The sequence below is a fragment of the Pseudochaenichthys georgianus genome, chromosome 9 (assembly GCF_902827115.2).
Source record: "Pseudochaenichthys georgianus chromosome 9, fPseGeo1.2, whole genome shotgun sequence".
Classification (NCBI taxonomy): domain Eukaryota; kingdom Metazoa; phylum Chordata; class Actinopteri; order Perciformes; family Channichthyidae; genus Pseudochaenichthys; species Pseudochaenichthys georgianus.
In genome coordinates, this window is record NC_047511.1 from 27,472,888 (window position 1) to 27,492,943 (window position 20,056).

At 40.3% G+C, this 20,056-nt stretch overlaps 2 protein-coding genes and 1 long non-coding RNA gene across 3 annotated transcripts; all 3 read right to left on the reverse strand.

Moving 5' to 3' along the window:
- Positions 1–391: 391 nt before the first annotated feature.
- Positions 392–3,596, reverse strand: LOC139434420 (uncharacterized). Its single transcript, XR_011643770.1, has 3 exons — positions 2,140–3,596; positions 1,665–1,791; positions 392–1,530 (listed from the first exon to the last, which is right to left on the reverse strand). It is a non-coding gene; the product is annotated as an uncharacterized lncRNA (long non-coding RNA).
- Positions 3,597–6,066: 2,470 nt separating this feature from the next.
- On the reverse strand, positions 6,067–14,533 carry fem1c (fem-1 homolog c). The gene is made up of 6 exons (XM_034091390.2): positions 13,174–14,533; positions 10,107–10,276; positions 9,799–9,987; positions 8,846–9,357; positions 8,259–8,435; positions 6,067–8,020 (listed from the first exon to the last, which is right to left on the reverse strand). The coding sequence occupies exons 1-6, from the start codon at positions 13,715–13,717 to the stop codon at positions 7,756–7,758; spliced, it is 1,857 nt and encodes a 618-aa protein (XP_033947281.1). The 5' UTR covers positions 13,718–14,533; the 3' UTR covers positions 6,067–7,755.
- Positions 14,534–14,915: 382 nt separating this feature from the next.
- Positions 14,916–18,905, reverse strand: tmed7 (transmembrane p24 trafficking protein 7). Its single transcript, XM_034091391.2, has 4 exons — positions 18,808–18,905; positions 18,299–18,502; positions 17,458–17,703; positions 14,916–16,995 (listed from the first exon to the last, which is right to left on the reverse strand). The coding sequence occupies exons 2-4, from the start codon at positions 18,455–18,457 to the stop codon at positions 16,759–16,761; spliced, it is 642 nt and encodes a 213-aa protein (XP_033947282.1). The 5' UTR covers positions 18,458–18,502; positions 18,808–18,905; the 3' UTR covers positions 14,916–16,758.
- Positions 18,906–20,056: the final 1,151 nt, after the last annotated feature.

The following is a 20,056-nucleotide window of genomic DNA, read 5'->3' on the forward strand; positions in this document are numbered from 1 at the left end:
GCCCCTGGCAGAATCCACCATCTGCACCACACCGGCACCGCTCACAGAGTGGCCAAGCTCACTCGGTAATTACACTGGAAGGCCTCAGGCAAAGCGCAGCAGGATGATGCAAGACGAGTACCCCCCTGAGGAGACAAATACATTGCTGCAGTCGATTGGCCTGACCCTGGCACAGTTTTCCCCGGGTAGACATAATGGACATAATGACGACAATGACGACATCACGGCCCATTCAAACGTTTTTGAACACAGGCTGCGGCGGGTGCCACGTGAACGGCTGCCACACTTCCTGCATGAGTTGGAAAATACCTTCTTCAAGTATTTAACCGAGGAAAAGGAAACCTCTAGACAGTTAAACTTTGTAAATTATTTAATGATGTGGCTAATTTTTTTGTACTGACAGTTCACTCATTTTTAAAGATGTGGCTACTTTTTTTACAGACATAATTTGTTTTATTGTATTGTATTTTTGTTGATTGTTTACATTGTACAGTTATTTTGATAATAAACCACTTTTTACCGATACTGCAAAATGCAAAACTTTCTTTCGTACCTTCGTACTACAGCCATTAGATAACACAACATTAGAATAAGGATACAATTAGCTATAATACAATACAGGTCAGAAGATACAGATGTACATGATGATACATAATTTTCATGTCAGTGTTATGATGTTGTATATTAATAAAAGTGATAGCAGCAATACTTTACTGTTGTTGCCATCCACAATCCTTTAAATAGTTTTTTTCTGCTTCAGAGAGCTGAAGTGGAGGAGCTGATTTAAATTACATTATATACTGCTGGCTAGCTTATGAAATTCACCATGGGACCAATAACATTTTATCTTAACCTATAATAATAAACTATTTCTTGATTATATATAGTGTTCTGAATCTTCAAAGTTACTAAAGTTATCAAATAGATGTAGTGCAGTATAAAGTACACTATTTGCCTGAATGGGAGTGGAGCAGTACAGTACTTAAGTAAATGTACTTTGTTCCTGTCTACCGCTGTTCATTGTTCAAGATTGAAATGTAAATGTGCAAGACGGTTTTCTGCCCCTCTATTCACATGTCCCTTTCATACGTGATGGTTTCTTCATTCTCGAACTTTTGTGGAGCAGAAGTATAAAGTTGCCGGATTAGTCTCAAGTACCTCAAGATTGTCCTTAAGTACAGTGCCTATACGTAGATGAGCTACTGTCTACCACTGTTCATTGTTCATTTACCTATTGTGAGTCGCCTGGGATAAAAGCATCACATGGGAATGTAAATTTAGCAAGAAGTGGCCATTATTCAGATGGATCTTACAACCTTCATCTACATACAAGAACTTGTAGTTACTGTCAACCAGCACCATTAGCACTATGGAAAATGTATGCTTGTAGTTGTAGTAGGTTGGTCCAGTTCCTGCAGGGGGGCGGATGTTGATGTGTTTCCCATCCAGGGCACCTTGGCAGTTTGGGAAGTCCCACTGAGCCTGGAATCCATCAGCTACTTGCTGCCACTCTTCCACTGTGTCTGGGCACTGAAAAACAACAAATATCTTTTTTAAGACCCATGTTTCATATGGCAGACCAAACATTTGCTGTTCAAATGCCTACAGACCTCACTGTATTACATACAGTTTGCACAGTATAACCAGTAAGTATCCACACATACCTTCATGTATTTCTCTTTTAAAACCTCGTAAATGTCTGTACAGGTCTCAGCAACGAATTGCCGGATGGTTGACACAGTAATGACACTCCCACTCAGAACTGGTAGGAAAGGCTCCTGAAGCTTTCCCCTGCAAATATTAACAAACACATAACTGAGTTATCTACACAAGGAGCTGAACAAAACACTCATTAGCTACAAAACTACAGGTTATAGTTTACAAGATAGTTGATTACTTTAGTTGCTATGAAGCTACCAAGCAGTACCTTTGGTAGGCTACTTTAAGTACATTTGGTGTTGTACTTACACTAGTACATCTTTTAATGCATGACTTTTACTTCTAACAGAGTATTTCTAGACTGCGGTATTACTACTTTTACTGAAGTAAAATGTATAAGTACTTTGTCTACCACTGCTAATGCATAATATACAAAGTGCTGCAATTTTAAACATAGCAACATCCTTAGCTTGCACACACCGCCAATCCGCAGAGACGCGAGGCGACACGACAGTCGGGTCCGTCTGTGTCAGTTCTTTGTTGTCAGATTGGTGTGTCCGGGCCTTTAAATCTGAAGAAGGCTTCTTTACCAAGGTCTGAACAATGTTTAATATCTGTAAAAGTAAGAATCAGATTTAAAAGTCGTGTTACACGAATAATGTCAGAAAGATGTGTGACATTTTAAAGTTAGAATGAGGTTTCTGAGTGAAAGTATGAAGGAGCAGTTAGCAGTTGAAGTTGCATGAAGATTGTTGAAGTCTGAAGAGTTCTCCATTGACTTCCATGTTAAAAATGGGATGTATTATGGGATGTATCTCTGGAATTATGAAAGTTATGAATGATAAAAGTAATAGCCATCGGTTCCCGACCTGAACGTTCTGATGTTTGAATGGAGTTTCTGCGATGTTCAATGTGGGAGAAGAAGCAGCGCAAAATAACCCGGCGGAATAATAAAGAATTGCGTGCGTAGCATAACAGATAGTTGGAATGCTGTGTCAGCATTCCCACTAAATGAGAAAATCCAAGTGCAGATCCATTTCCATCTTAACTCTGTTTAAGAAAGACCGTGTTGATTAACCAGGCTCAAGGGCCTAGAGGAATACAAATGAAGCGGAGTTCAGCGTGTATTCACATAAGGAACATTTGGGAACTGATTTGAACAACGGTCGTATGTTAGGAATAGTTCATCCAAAGTACAGTAATCAGCAGCAAAACATTTAAGGAGATAGATGTTGACTTATGAAAGCTAGCAGTTATTAATTCTTGGAAAGTCCAACAAAAATAAAGGTGAATTGTTAATATAACACAACACAACACAAACGTGGCAATCACAAGTTATATGTTTATCAAATGCCTTGCTTCGACCAACCGGAAGTCCAAAATTAGAATATTTTAGATTGTAATCCCCTACAATTAAACTTGGATTGGAAATATGTTATAAACAGAGAATGGTGGACATGTTTTGATGATTACCAACAGCAATTATTACATGATTATAAAAGTTGTTCCCACATATAATCATTGGATTATACATTAATCAACTGGTTGTTTTATAACTTAATTCCGAAGGTGAATTAAGATAGAGAGGGCATGAAAGTTCAAGATAGAGAGGGCATGGAAGTTCATGAAGTTTACAAAGTTACAGCATCTTTGAAAAATATATGTTTCTTGGTATCAACATGACAACAAATTGCCATCATGCTGTACAGACAGTAAAACTCATTATTGTAAACCCATGCAACTGCATAGTTATCCAAAATGGTAAATAAAAAAAGACAGAATATACATTGTATAAACATTTTTACTCTGTAATGAACAGAATCCAAGCAAGTTTCTAAAACAAAAATCTAAAGTACTGATTAAACCTTGTGAATGTATGCTATAATCTCCAATATATCTATATGTTTCCTATTGAGAAAGATGCATCTTCTTCTTCTTCTTCTTCTTCTTCTTCTTCTTCTTCTTCTTCTTCTTCTTCTTCTTCTTCTTCTTCTTCTTCTTCTTCTTCTTCTTCTTGTATAAAGAGCACATTCAAATAAATCTTCTTTGGTTGGTTAGTTTGCACAGCTTTTTGTAAAAACGAAGGCTGGAGTTAACTTTTTGTTGTGTCATGATCCAATACATGAATCAAGAAAAAAAAGCTGAAAATTCAACCTTTGAGCAGAATTTAGTCTGTGATGATGCCGTGGCTACCAAGGACAGAGAGAGAGGAGGACCGAAAAGGAGACGGAGTGAGGAGGTGGCAGACACAGAGCTGCAGACAATGACACACAGATAAAGGTTAAACTGGGGAACAGATGTAATACATTAGGCACAATCGCTTTTCATTATAGTCTACCCAAATGCTCTCTGGCATTATTTTGACTTGTCTGTCATGTGATAAAACCTGAGATTGAGTGGCCCGTGGAGACAGATGTGAGCATGGGGAAAAGAAAAGCATTTGGTGATGGATGCTAGATCACCTGCAGGTATTCAGAGATGGAGGAGCATGCTTAATGTAGGACAGCTTTCCAACAGGGCATTCTGCAGCCCTAAATATAGACAGGACAGAAGTAGGCTGAGCTGAGAGCACTGCCAAAAAGGCCACGAAAAATAAGCCATAAAGCCGGTGAGTGAGGACTCGTACATTTAACTCTTGTGTTTCTTAACTTTAATTTATCAACATTAAGGCTCGTACAGATCCCACTGCTGGTAATGGAAAATCATAAAGTATTCTATAAAGCATTGTTACACCAATTAAATAAAAATATGTTTATGTTACTGTATGTTATCGTACAGAGCGATTGTACTCGGTTCGGGTTACAAACTCCACTCACATTAACCCAAAAATATTTCTTTTAGGATTTTGGAACTGTATTACCAACTTCATGAGTAGGATTCATGGGCAACCCTCTGACTCACTACACCCCCTCCCTACTGAGATGACCAGGGATTTTTCTAGAAAATCTGGCTTTCTAAACACCCACTCTTCCTTCTAACACTTATTTCAACAATATAAATGTCTCTTTCTGTGCTACTTTCAGCTGATACAGTTCCTAGTGACCTTCCTTACACTAGGCTGCTATATTTGCAAGGTAATCCTGGGTGTGGCCATTATCTTCAAAACAGCTCAATGACACTCCTCAAAGCCTGTAAACTATTTTTCCTCAATAATCTTGTAAATATCCAGTGTAAACCTGTGTCTTTCAAAATGTGTTTAGCAGGTAGGCTAATCATTTGGTAGTTATAGCCCTCTTTCTGTTATGTAAAAGTAACAATATGGTTCCTAGTAGTTTTGAAAAAATAACCTAAGCTTTGCTAAATCCTTGTAAACACAGATCACATCAAAAACATCTTCCCAAACCTGCTCTGTTCTACCTCAGCCGCCCAGTCGAAGCACAGACACACATACCTACGATAAAGGTGACTCATTAAGAACTTCCCACTCTGCACTTTAGTTCCTGGCAGTGACTCATAGGAGAACATACAGTAGGACAGGTGTCACGTTTTTTCAGCTGCCGTTTTAAATGTGGAGGACACAGGAAGTGAGAACTGCTATATGAGAGTAGAAGGAAGTAGGGAAAATGTAATTTGTGAATTGGATCCAAAAAGAATGGGTTCTTTCTGAGAAAATGGTTCACTCTATCACCAAGTTTCATGACAAAGGGCCTGTAGTTTATCCATAATTCTTCTGACAAGCAAATAACCTCCATGGTGGATGTCACCAAAACAAGCAATTGTGATGTTTGTGCTCAATGGCAACCATTTTTAATTTCTTGTTATACGACCAGAAGCAAACATCAGTTAGTTGCTATGTCCGAGTGGGTAAATAACCTCAGGCAACCTCTCAGCAAGGAAAACAGCTCGAGTTCTCTGCCAAGAACCCAGTTAGCAACAGTCGTTCTTGTATTGCTTCAAGCAACAACTACTGAACAAACAAGTCACAAATCAGCATTTTTTTATTTGGGACAGTTCATGGAAGAGACTGGATGAATAACATAACCCCTCCAGCAATGTCAAAGGTTTCCCTGGACACATTCCAGTCCAGTCTGAGGGTCCTCTCTTTACCCCCGGCTCAAGTGTCTGAAATGAGTACCGCTCAGTGACTGAGGTTAAAGTAGCTTCAGCAACTTGAAATACATTAGAAAAGACAACAGATACTGAAGCAGCTAACCCAACCTGTTAATATTAAATCATCTCTTGAGTTGGGGAGTTTTATAGTACCCTTAAGACCGGATTTAAAGCAGCCCGTTTCTTAATAAAATGTAGTTTTAGTGCCCTTTATCCTAATTAGGCCATGGGAAATTGGCACATAAAAAGGCTAAAATAGACACGATCCAATCCAACCTAAACATTTACTGGAATTCCCATCGGCAAAATTTCCACAAATAGACAGAATGACGAAAGAAAGACATTTTGACAAGGACACAAGTGCAACATGGGTTTATTGTCAAACTGGTTATTAAGACATGAACTTGATTAATGCCATATCAAATCTTAAACTCCGCGGTAGTAAAGTGCAGATTCAAATGAAGTTGCCCTGGGAGTCCTCATTCATTTTCTATGTCTGGGATTGAACTGTCAGGTTAAATAGACTGCAATGTGAAATCCTATGAATTATGAAAAGCCCTTTTTTCAACCCACACATCTAAAGCTAATGTGCAAACAAGATAATTCACAAAGCTTTACTATTCTGTACGTCAGGCGCCCTCCCACACATTTGTGTCTTCACTTCTTATGGAATTGGACGACGGTTGTACCAAATGAGAAGAACTCTCCCCGCTGTAGTCTAGTCCTCACAAAAGGTTTTCTGGAGTGATTGGTTGATATGCTGCTGCACATGCACAGTGGGCCAATGTTGGTATCCTACCTAGATTTGTTTTCTTTTTGATCACGATTTTTTTTTTTAAAGAATGATGGCATTTAAAGGTCGGCCGTGTATGAACATTAAGAGGTCACTTCTGGGTACAAGCCTGCACACTCCGGCCAGTTTGGCCACTGTGGTTTTTAGTGGCAGTCATGTGCATTATGGAATCTCCATGAGTGCCACTCCACCAAACTCTAGTCCTCAATCATTTGTGTAAGCTCAAAAAAACTCTGCATACAAGAAACACACTGCGTGGCACTCACACACATACAAACACGATCACTCAAATCCATTCACTCTTCTTACAACAGTCAGTACAATGGTGTTGCACCCCCCTTCTTTCTCTGGTGGAAGTAAGGGGATACTGAAAGAAACGGCAGCAATGAGGTAAACACAAAAACTCATGAGATATTGCACAGACAAGTGCCGGCACAGCATACAACAGTCTCTCTCCAACAGCCTAGCCTGTGCATAGGAAGAATAAAGCACTTATGGTGTTCGCAGACATTAAACCCTTCTTGTAAAGCTTTGTTATACACTAGTGACAAATGAGTCCAGGATTCACACCACTTGGTGGTCCAGAGTTACATGACAATAACTAAATGTAAAAGTACAAAAGAAAATAATGATGACTGAGGAAGGGTCCATGACTGTTGGCAACAGTGATGGGACAAACAAAAATAACCTGAAGTCCCAGCATATGTAGAAACGCCTCAGTCTTTGCTTTGAGAAGAGAGAAGCAGGCAAAGTTGAGGCTGGGTTGGAGCCAGCATGGAGAAAAATCTCTCAAGTTTCATTCAATAAATAGCATAGTGTAATATGCAAAAAAAAAAAACTTTTTTATTTTTTCTAAAGCAAAAAAAGTGTAAACCCCTTGCTTAAATCATCCGGAGATACAATTGTCCATGTCGCAAACAACTCGTAATACATCCCCACAGATCAGGCTGTGACCAGTCCGAGCCGCGGCTCCATGAGAGAGCAAGCGGAGGAACGAAGTAGTAAATCATTCCTCGGTTTACTCCGATCACTTCTCACTTTTATCCTGGTTGAATGAGGACATTTTGGTGCACGCAAATCTTCCAAATTCATACTTTAAAAATGGTTTGAATTTCCAAACCTACAAAATGGTGTCTTTCAGATCATCAAACAGGCCTTGAACTATAGTGCTCCTCAGTCTGTCAGCTCCATGTCATGTGATCACACCCCCTCCTGTTTTAATCCAACCATTCCCCTCCTCTTCTTCACCATCATTATCTGTGGAGCAAGATAAAGGCCTCTAGTTTCTCAGGGATGTTCCCCCGGTAACTGAGGCTGTGCTTGACGATGGCCCTGGCGGCTAGGCACTGAAGTGTGGTGTGGTTAATGGGCTGGATTATATTCCTGGAAAGCTCCTTCTCGTCCAGGAGGTCGCAGGCTGTCTGTTGGAAGGCGTTGGTGCTGTCAAAGTGAGTCCCGCAGGATATCAGCAGGTTCATGATGTCAGGATGGCCGTTGGATGCGGCTATGTGAAGTGGGCTGGTGTGTGGGAAAAGACAATAGATCCACTTAATCATTTTATAACAAAACATGTCATCAATGTTGTGGCATGGCATTTCACTGGTGGCTGTCATAATAGTGCAATTGTGGAGCATTTTAGGTATTTTCATTAACCCTTACTGTTGTTGTTACTTTTGAACAGAAATATTAAAATAAACAAAAACCAGCCACGTCAAAGAACAATGAGAGCTGAAACTAAAGAAGAAGAAAAACCAACCTGTTGTCATCTTCATCGCGGCAGTCCACGTCTGCCCCACACTCGAGGAGGATGGAGGCGACCGTGAGGGAGGGGAACTTGCAGACGGGGTAGCGGCCCACACAGGTGGTGTTGCGGTCGACTGCCAGGTGTAGAGGGCTGTAGCCGTTCTTACCACACGGCTGGAGCTTCAGGAATCTGTACGATGTGGAAAGATGTCAACTTTACTGTCCAGAAACAAGGAGACAAAAAACTACAACCGTCAAGGTAACAGCATTAAGTGCAGGACTGTGACCCAACTGACGGTTTGATTAGTCAACTAATCAAACAGACAGGAAAATAAATGGCCAACCATTTAAAAAAATGTTTTATCTTTCAAGAAAAATAAAATGGAAGAAAAGGAGACTAAGACTTCTATGTGCTGAAAAAAGGTAGGCAAGTGGCCCAACAGGTGCAAGTTAACCACTGCCAGCTAGAAATATAGGTTTTTCCACAAAACTACTATTATTTGTTTCGCTTCGACAACCGCACACTACAAGAGTACAGAGGAATTTTCCTCACTGAAGACAAACTGTTAAACAAATACAACCATTTAATCAGAAACTCACTTATATATGGTTTCCTTCTTGAAGTGGTCCTGCTCTGCGGTACAGGGCACCTTCTCCAAAAGACAAATGAGGTGCAGGATGATTGACAGGGCCTTGCTGAGCTGTGCAGGGTCAGGAGGCATCGGCCCATTTTGTTTAACTGCCCGCTCAATCTCCAACACACTCTTGGAAAGGATCCCCATCAAGTCCTCAAATGACACAGATGTCCCCAAGAGACCTTTGGCTCGGTCCTGCAGCATGAAGGAGAAGAGCTCAGCGAAGGACAGCAGGCTGGAGGCCGTCATGGGGCTCAGCGGGTCCAGGTTGCTCTGCTGCATGTCCAAAGCATACTTCCACAGATTGATACAACGCTCAAAGTTCCCAGAGTCCGCATAAACAGCCCCTCTGTACCGGATGTAGTAAGACGTGTCGGGGTGTTGTGGGCCGAGGATTCTTTCACGGATGAGCAGTGCCTGCATGCGCATCTCATCCGGATCAGATATAAGTCCGTCCAGCTCTTCTCCGTTTGTTACCTAGGAAGAGGATTACAGGATCAAGAAAAGGGAAGGGTGCAGCAATTAGGGCAATTCAGGATTTAGTACATGCGATAAATCATGCTTTTCAGAAGCAAATTGCATTAAGACCTGACACTGGACTGCTGCAGTAGGTTCTCCGTTTATTTAATTGAATTTATATCAGTATTTTCTGGTTCATTAGTGCCTCAAAAACCTTATCTACACAGAAACAAGACCTAATGTCTGCTTTTCTTAACAGCGAATACAATCTGCTACCTTTTTTGTGCTACATCTTTGAAGCAGTCACCCTGCTTAACACTGTGCTGCCTTTACCAAATTATGACCACATCAGCATTAAAAAAAAAAAAAAAAAAACTATTTAAGAGCATTAAATGCTATGCAGAATCCTTTTGGTGGCAGTGATTAGTAAAAAAAATACTGGCTCATAATAGTACTCACCTCTCTGGCATAGTCGTATGCCATGATCAGCTGCTTTGGTTCGGGTTTACAGACAATGCAGTGACTGTCGAGGTGCCTGAGGTCCATGGCTCTCTTCCAGTATTTTAAAGCTCCGAGGAGATCTCTCTTCTTGTCAACGAATGTGGCTCCCAAGAGCTCCAGGGCATCAATGCGCTCTGTTGGGCTCGTCTGCAGAAGGAAATAATTTGTTCTTTTTTTAAATATGGATTTAAGACAAATATTCACTAGATTGAAATTATCATAGAAATATCCTCACAAACACATCTATGTCAACAAAAAACCCTGACCTGCTGGTGCATCGTCAGGTCGTCTACGATGTTAGTGTGCCCTGTGACGCTGGCGGAGAGCAGGGGCGTCATACCGTAGCCGTCCTGCTCCATGGACGCTCCAAACTGCAGCAACATCCGCATGATCTCCAGACTGCCCGACTCCGCACAGTCATGGAGCGCTGTGTTGCCTGTGAACAAGTGAACATTCATGGTGACCGGCTACAGAGGTAGTGAGTGCAAACAAGTCATGCTGGTTGACCTGCAGATACATCTAATTGATGATGGTATATCTGTTGCTAGATTACCATTAAAAACGTCCAGCCGAGCCATAGCCTTTTAATAATAATAATAATAAATCAAAACTGTTTAATTGGGAATAGTTGGTCTGGCAAATGTATTATTTTTACATAGAGATAGACAGTAATGGCAAATACAGAAGAGCAGCTGTTCACCCCGTACACTGTCCTTTATCTTTATTCAAAATGGCAGTAAATCAGCTGATGTCAGGAGTATTGTGGAAGCTTGCCTCAAGTCATTTGTCTGTTTCATGCTCACTCACCGATGATTACCAGTTAAGGTGCGACTTGTCATGCGAACAGCATGCGAACAACATGTGATTCTTAACACCCCTTTTTCAGATAGGAAATACAGGTCATGCTGCCTGTCGTGGAACTGCAGGAAGTACACCTGATGAATGGAAGCTTTGCAGTGGGGATTAACGCTCAGCTGCTGCTCAAATATGCAGGTGTAGAGTGAAAAAGCTTTGCTATGATTTATTGGTTAGAGAATATGTACTTTTCTAATGCTGACTGTGCAATGTTTTAAACAATCTTATTGTTGTTTGCTTACACTTGGTGGATATGGTCTTTTTTTCTTCTTCAAAACCAATATGATGGTGTATTGACAATGGCAGTATTCCTCAAATAAGATTAAAACATGTCTTTGCCAAGTTTTGAAAACTCCTTAATGAAAACATGAAACTCATCAATTTTCTAAGTTGAAAGACAAAATAAATATGTATTGGTATATCTTAAGGAACCCGATCCAACCAAGTTATGACAAACTGTCTGAATTTGGGGCGCTTTATATACAGAAACTCTAAACAGTAGACTCCCGCTGTAGTTTCCCTTAAAAGAAAAGTGTACATTTATTGCCCACTGACATCCTTTATGCATCCAGACAAACCCTTTTGAAGACACTTGAGTGCATGCTTTACTAACAAGTGACATTAATGTAAAAGTTTATAAAGAAATGGGTGTAAACCTATCCTTGTCCTTCAAATAGATTGCTGAGACCTGGTGATCAAAGTCAATCATCAACCGAAAAAACCTTGGGAGTTAAGCATTAGCAGACAGTGTTGTGAGCGGTGCTTATGATTCAATAGAGTTAAAAGAAAAAAAACACAGTAAAAGTCTTCAACTAAATACATTCAACAGACCTCATAACACTTTATGTCCATCCTTAACATATGATTTGAGTGCAACACTTGTGAAATGGCGCTTTGCTTTCACTTGCATGTAGTCTCTCAGTAGACTAAGGCTAATCCATTTTCAGGCAGACAAGACCACACAGGGCGAGTCAAGGATTAACCTTTAGATATTCTCAGGAGACTGACAAAACCACACGGATTAGAATCTTTTTTTTTTTTTTTTTTTTTTTTTTTTAAATCGTACTCACGACAAAAGACAATTTTAGGACAGCCACAAGGCAGGGTCTCCTTTGCTTTATCAGAGAGGATTATCATTGTAGAAAATATTTTGCGCCGGTTTTGGGTGGCTAAATGCTATCAATTGATAAAACTGTCAATTGACAACAAATAAAGGAATTCAGATTCGTCAATGTTTTTACATTTTTCAAAAATATTAAATACAGTCTACTACAGTGGATAATATCCCTTCATCTACAAGTTGACGTACATTTGCAACAATGGCTCTTTTGGAGATTCCTGAAAACCAGTTGCCAATAGTTTTGACGCCTTGTCCACTTTGCTCGTCAGGATGAAATTCACAAAAAAAAAAACTGGTAATCCAGAAATCTAGGAATTTCTTCCAAAACAAGCTATTGGGCTAAATACTCATTATGCTCTTCCAAAAGGAGCCGTAAGCCCAAGTGAGGACAGTACAACAGGTGTTGGGCTAAAGGAATTTTATAAACTCAGTGGTTTTTTGTCTGAGAGGAAGAGAGCCAGCTGACCACAGAACTTTTAGCAGTTCATATCAGATGGTGTCCTCACTATGTTCTTTCTTGCTGGCTCGTCTCGCTCCATCAACACAACGTCTACTGTTTAGAAAATGATCCACTTCATATCTAATTATGGGAGATGCAATAGTCTGAAGAGAAGGAAACTAAAACCTCACCACCTCAATCACCACACACACACACACACACACACACACACACACACACACACACACACAATACAAAACACCTGGGTTAGTCGGAGCACAATAGAGCACCTGCATTCTGCTGGTCGGGATAACTTAGTGACTCCACTTTGTTCTGACAGCAATACATTCAGTGCCAACCACATAAGCAAAAACGATTCTGACCCATCAAATGTGCACAAACCAATATGGATTGTTGATTATTTTTCCCACCATGAAAACGGGTTAGTCTTTTTACACATCGATAGTAATAGAACAAAATGCAGGATATCACTAATGCTTCACTGCAAGTAATCCTGTGGACTCTTATTTCATAAAACACAATAGCCATAAATACAGATGGACACTGGTTTGCATTAGCCTATTCACAAAACCCTTCCAATAAAAAGAGTTCCATTACACACCCAAAGAAAAGCTGATTGTGAAACCAGTTCATGTTATTTTGTTGAGTCATCATTTGTGTTCACTTGTAATGTATGAGTGCATTTTGCCTGTTTACAATATGATCAGGGTTTCTTTATTTGAAATGGCTGCTATGAGAGAATGTGCCATCATATGTCTGGAAACACTTACTGTGGAATAGGTGATTCAAACTACATTAGAGCCTTGAAAATGCATCTACCAACCCTCAGTGTCTTTTCTCAGACTTAAATGAGACAACTTAACTTTCTTATGCTAAATTATCTGTGCTAGCCTCTCACCTTTGACACTCTTCCTGTTGACATCTGCTCCTCTCTCCAGCAGGTACTGAGCTATCTCCTTGTGTCCTTTGTAGCAGGAAATCATTAGACACGTGTGGCCGTGTCTGTTGGCCACCTCCAGGTCAGCTTTGTGCTCCACCAGGTATTTCACAATGTCCAAGTGACCGTCGAAGCAGGCTGCCCTCAGGGGTGTAGAGTTGGTCAGGGTGGTGCTGTTGACAGAAGCTCCGTGGCCCAACAGGGACTGGACCACCTTCAGGTGACCAGCGGCCGAGGCGGCCCAGAGAGGGGGCGCTCCCTCGATGGTCTCCCCGTCAAAGTTCACGGACCCCCCGACCTCCACAGGAGCGCTGCAGCACTCCATCAGGTACTCTACCAGGTCCAGGTGGCCGTACCGTGAGGCCATGAGCAGCGGGGTGGCCCCGTTTGTTTTATCGCCCATCAACTTAGTAACCTCGTGTCCATCTTTGTTCTCCAACAGTTTCTGAAGGAGCCGGAGCTTACCGTCCCTGGCTGCGTTAAATACTGCCGTCTTTAAATCCATTTCTAAGGGTTAGTGTCACAGTTCAATAAAAAGGTAGCGATGTCCGTGACACAATGGGTCAACGATACCTCGAGGTGTAGCGCCTCTGTTGACAGGTGGAGCTGGGGACCCTTTGTTTACAACAAGCTATGAATCACTAGCCAACAGTAAACCAGCTGACGCGTTTTAGTTTTTTTAAAAGCCCACAGAAATGTGTGACTTGTATTAATTCCGGCTTTAAAAAGGTCATCACCACTATGTGAATATGTTAAACATATGAATAACTCAGAGTTTCAGGCGACCCTTGGTCCAGTAATACATTTGTCGCCGAGTTAGCAAGGTGGCTAGTCAACTTCCTTGATCAATTTAGCGACTAGCTTCCATTAGCTGATCTACTTTACACCTCTTTATTGAACGTTAAACCGATATTCGTCCACTGACATGTCTTCCCCTCCGATAACCTCGCCTCGCTTAGGTATACTTTCTGCGCTTGTCATTGTTTCACAACCCACGCCTGTTATTTATATTAGCTTCCCGAGGGCCGAAATATTAAAAAATCCTCCCCCACCCGTAATGCCGTGCTTCTGTTAGCTTAGCCTGGAAAAGACGGTCGTTCTTCGGCCAATCACTCGGGGGATTTCCCCGGAGTCCTAGCCGTGTTTCTTTTCAAACTGTCGAGAAACAAGCGAGAGACGTTACCCGCTAAACGACGAAACACCGTCGTCTACGGAGCCACTCGGCAAGCTGGCACGACTATAATCTCAGTGGAGGGGAAGGTAAATAGGGAAGGCTCCACCCACGGCTGGACCGGATGATCACGACTCAGTTTCCGACAATTTGCAAACCCAGCGCAGTCTTTTTTCTTGACTAGCGTAAATGATTGAAATGTTTGACCACCAATCACAGAGCAGGAACACTGTGACGTAGTCGACAAAAAACAACAAAGGCGATTGCTGCTATTCATGATTAGGGACTTTTTAAAGATATAAATACTATGTAAAGGGAAACTAAACAACAAACAAAAACTGGTAGAATATATCATATGTATCTGATAGATTAAGAGATATTTCTTAATGTTGTATAGGTGCACAGCTCACTGTGAAGGCTTTGGTTATATCTCTCCCTACAGGACGAAGAGAAGCATGACAAGATGTTTCCAAAACCTTCATCCACATTGAAAAGCGATTTTATTGGTGAATATTACATAAAAGCATTCAACGACATTTGAAAAGAAAGTTTATTCAGCCATCCCAACTAACATAAGCTTCCAGAATGATTTACAAAAAATGTTGTGTTCAAGATGAGCCGTTACAGTGCATACACCTTCAAATGAAACGCCAGCACTGCAACACCTACCACAGACAATTAACATTTGCACACCAAAAAAGCACAAAAATATCAATAATAAATCAATAGAATACAATTGTATAGTTGTTTTGAGCATCAGTTCTGACAGTTTAACAAGACTTGTAGCACTATCTGAAGTGTTGCGTTTTTTGGTTTCTTTCAGTGGTTTAAATATTAAAGTCTGTCTTTGTCAAATATAAAGTATCATAAAGGTCATATTGATCTCACATTACAACAGTGATGATTTGGATTTGCCAGGTGATGTTTTGAACTTGTCTACTTTGCAGGTGGAGTTTAAAATGAATCAATTTACTCAGATATTTAATGTTTCCTTCAGGCCTTCATGCCACTGGCTGAGAGCTGCCAGATGTTGTGTTTAAGTCGTGGATAAAAGAATGACCCACCGACTTTCACATGATTCCTGGCTTAAGCCACACTAGATGTAACTAAGCCTCTATTTACTACACCACCTGCAGGACTTTCTGCAGGCTCAAAGTTTCAGATCCAGACCCGATCATAGATTTAACGTTTAAGTATTTTTCATCATATATAGAAGCAATATTTTGCAGAACAACTTTAATTTATAATGGAGAGCAAAATTAGCCTACATTACAAATGAGTTGTTACACTTTAAACAGCAAAGGCAAAACTATATAAAGGACATTGCAGAGGAACCAGTGAAAGACACATTTGTTATAACAAGTTGCTGTACTTGATATTGCTGGCATTGCCACTTAACACACAACATGTGTCCTTTTAAAACAAAATTCTAAAATCTGTTATTTCTTTTTCACCTTCCACACAGTCACAAAGACAATTATAACATTTGCAGTAGAGCATTCACCGAGATGTGTTCAAAGTGAAACATGCCTTTACCTAAATGTGTAATCAAGCAAATAGTATCCAAAATTAAAAAAACAATAAATATTTTTTTGTTTAAAAATTGAGTCTGCAGTTATTTAGGAGAAATTATATGTATCTTTAAATTCAATCCTCTGGCCCAAATACAAACTCTTTCAAACTCGTATCAAAATAAAAAGATGGCTATAATCTATACAACATACACCAACTCATCTTAAATGACAAAGATGATAAAACAACACAATATCTACTGTTTCTAACTCAACACAGTGAGGTTTAATAAAGAAAGAAGCAACATTTTCTTCAAAACCAAATGCAACCTTTATGGGGAAACACTCTTTGCCATGCCAGTGTGGTTTAAGAAACCTATTGCTCTGCACATAAGGAAATATACAGTCACAACCCTTACATTATGAGTAGGTTTAGTCACATATTCAACCCTCTTGGTAAATTCAGTGCACACTTTTTGCTGAAAGAGGAAATAGACAAGGTGTGGAGAATTTGAGATGCCAGGGGTAGAAAGACAAATTAAATTAAAACGCATTTGTAAAGTTTACTTCAACTATAGGACCTTAAACTGCCTCCAAGCAGATCATTGCAATCCTTTTTTTCAGGTTCTCTATTTTTACCCGTCAAATACATTTTACACATACGTAACCATTTAGCTTAAGACTCGTTTGCATAACGTTTGTAAGGATACCAGTGCTGAATCAGGATGACATGTCAGATTGTACGACTTGGCAGTTTGATATGATCTAATTTCAGATCAGCACTGATATTCAGACCTACTCTATGCACGCTAGCCAATGAACAGACACAAAAATGCTGTATCAGATCCCAGTGCTCAGAGACTGTTACGATCCTACGCGTGTTGTAGTGGTTTTCCTGTCAGAGAAGAAGCTTCTCAGCAGCACCACCTGACTGATGCTGACCACCAGAAGGATAAGGGCCTCTCCGATGGACCAGAAAGCCACACGGGTGTTCAGGTCCTCTGCCCGACTGCGTCCCTGGGCCTCACGGAGGCGGAAGTGAGTCTGGTAGTCAATGACCGACTTTAGGGCCTCATGGATAGACACACAGGCTGATTCCATCTGCACAGGGTAAAGAAAAAGCCAAGCCGCCCATTAGATATATTGACTATTACAAGAACATTCTAACTTTGATTCACAAACTAGAAGGACCTTTGTGAGCAAAAAGTGTTAAAATATACTCAAACTTCTAAAATGAGGAGACATAAGTGAATGTTAGTCAGACAATCTGACCCCATAACCATCACCTGTAGGAATAAAAAGCAAGTGTCCAACTAGTTTATGGATATAAAATAATTAGTTTACTACCAGAACGTTTTTAGTAGGTATGGCTTGTCAGTTTAAAATGGTATGGAGCTTGGCTGCGAATTTTCAGACAACACAAAACTACATGCACAGATAGATACCAAAAAAGGTGTTTTACTAATGAAACCAACAGTAGAGTGAAAGAGATGTTGAAGGTGTATCATTTTTCACTAAACCACATGCCGTTTAGATATTAGTCTTTTTTTTCTTGGAGCTTACCTGAGTGAGAGCAGTGACCCTGTTCTCATTGGGGAAGAGTGGAGGGTCATCGCCGACCTGGAAGTCAAAGTAAACGGTCTTGTGTGTGAAAGTGGAGAATTCGTTGCTGAAACAGAACTTGTAGGTTCCGTTCTTGGCTGCGGTGAAGGTAAAGCTATCATATTGCTTCTTCATCTCCTTGTAGAGTGTAGTGCCTTCTGGGTCTTCCAAACGACAGTCCACATCATAATGGCCGCCTGTTACCACCTGGGAAAACATAAAGACATCTATTTATATACCCCTTCTGAGTTTGTTTCAATATCGTACTATCTAAGTTGATCAAGTGTATTAGTTTTGTTTCTGTATGTCCGTGTTGCCTGTTCTCTTTCCAGGTTACATGGTGGAGAGGAGGTCCGTCTTTAGCTGTTGGGGACACCTGGAAGCTGCTTAAGATCTTCCAGGATTCATCTTTTTCATATATTCAAATTCTATACATCATTTGTTTATTGTATGGATTGTCTACTTGCACTTTATTAACGTTGTTTATTCTGTACATATCATATCTACTGCACGTCACAATCGAGGGTCTAAAAGCAGAGAATATCGTATGGTGTACAGATGATAAAACCCCTTCGAGCAAATGTGTGATCTTAGGATATGTAATAATACTGACTTGACTACATTAATAAACACAATTATTGAAAACAGACAAAAGATAGTGTGTTAAAAACCGATTTTTTAAAAGGTGTTGTTTTTACTTGCTTACCACATTGTCATCAGTCAGAGAACTGCTGATATAACGCTGTTGACAGGAAATTAATCAATATTTCAAATATAGGAACTTCTCATTTGACCCACGCACCTGAAACTCAAGTGTACACTTGGTGCCGATGGTGATGTCCTCGTAGAAACACTGCTTGGCGTTGTCTGGCAGCTCGAAAGTTAGCTCGGAGCCCAGCACCCACACACAGAGAAGCTGGGCCGACAGCACCTGCAATACCAGCCGAAACGATCCGTACATCCTGAAGACCGATGGCCAAGCTTCAAAGCAAAAACCTGAGCAAACCTGCCGGAATAGACCATAACAGACAACAAACTAAAATACCAAGGGAGGAAATAAGGCAAAAGTAGTGACAAAGCAAACCCGGACATTGGTATTAGCGACAAGTTGTTAGCTTAAAGCTAACGCTAACTAGCTAGCTGGGTGGCCTTTGTATAATAAAGAGAGAGAAAGCCTCTCAGAACTTTTAACAATTTATTATTGCGTATTTCTGTATTACTGGCGCATTCATGATCATTGAAGCCAAAGTAAATTCAAAGATAAGCATTTCTTGATTCATTATTTTGCCTCAATCAGCATTAGCTACTCACCTCAAAATGCTCACCCGGATGCAACTAATGCTAAGTAACGTATCACAAACGTGACACGTCATTGGCTGTCAACTGTGAAAGCCCGCACTCTGCGCACTCTCATTGGTCAATAGTACACTCCAACCAGCTGACTCCAACGTGGCTGCTGCTAAACAGGGTTTGGTTAAATACAAATGTACTGTATGTATGCAATTAAAATTGTCTCATTGTATGCAGTTAACGAGATGCCGTGACTTTACTAATAAGGCTCGCTTGTTGCAAAATATATTTTATCACCAAAATCCACTACAACAAAATCCGCTCATAGAAGTCCAGAATAAAAAATAGAGTTTGATGTAGCCTTTAGTGATGAAACCATTTATTGGCATTGACCAAGATTATGTAAGTGGTTCTGCTCTCAGAGGGTTGTTTTGTATTCATGTGTTTTCTCTATAAAATGTGAAAACACTTTCAACAATGTCCACTGCAATATCACCAATACATGTCATAAGAGACAGTCATGTAGGCTACTATTCATTTAATGAATTGTTGGGTTTTGTATGCACATGTATTTGAGCTATTCATGGGTGTACGTTTATATATTGTTGGTGAGTCCCTAACCTAAGACTGTCCATGCATTAGAGTCAGTGTACAATAACATGGGTTTTCTTGGATGTAGAAGATACTGATGATATTAGCCACGGCGGGAAGTGTGTGGTGCAGTTACATTAACCGTTAGAGTGATTGACTTGGTTATTGTGGACAGCAGATAGCAGTGGAGTGGTGATGTCAGACTTCTCTAGCTTGTTGTTGAGCTGGACAGCCAGTTAATTGAAATAATGTCCAATATCTAAATGAATGTACTTGTGAATGAAGATCACAGTTGTATTAAAGTTACTTTTCTTTAAAAGTTAGGGAATAGTTTGCCCTACAAAAAATTGTGGCCCTACTAGTTTTTATCAAACCACCATCTTGTTGCAATTTGAGGAAAAGCCTAATTGGCATCTTACAATGGCCTGCGAAAACATACATGGTGGCTTGCGTAGGGTCAGACCATTGATGTTCAACACATATTGGTTGCATCTTTATTAGGTAACATACTGTCCTTGCCCTTAATCTAAGCCTTCTAATAACATGTTACTTATCCCTACTTTTTTTTTGTCTAGATCTCACCAAAAAAGGGGTAGGCTATATTAATGCCACAATAATTGTGTCGACTCTGAGGGGGCCTTACGGAATTATTCTCCCGATACCTCGGGATGTGTAGCCC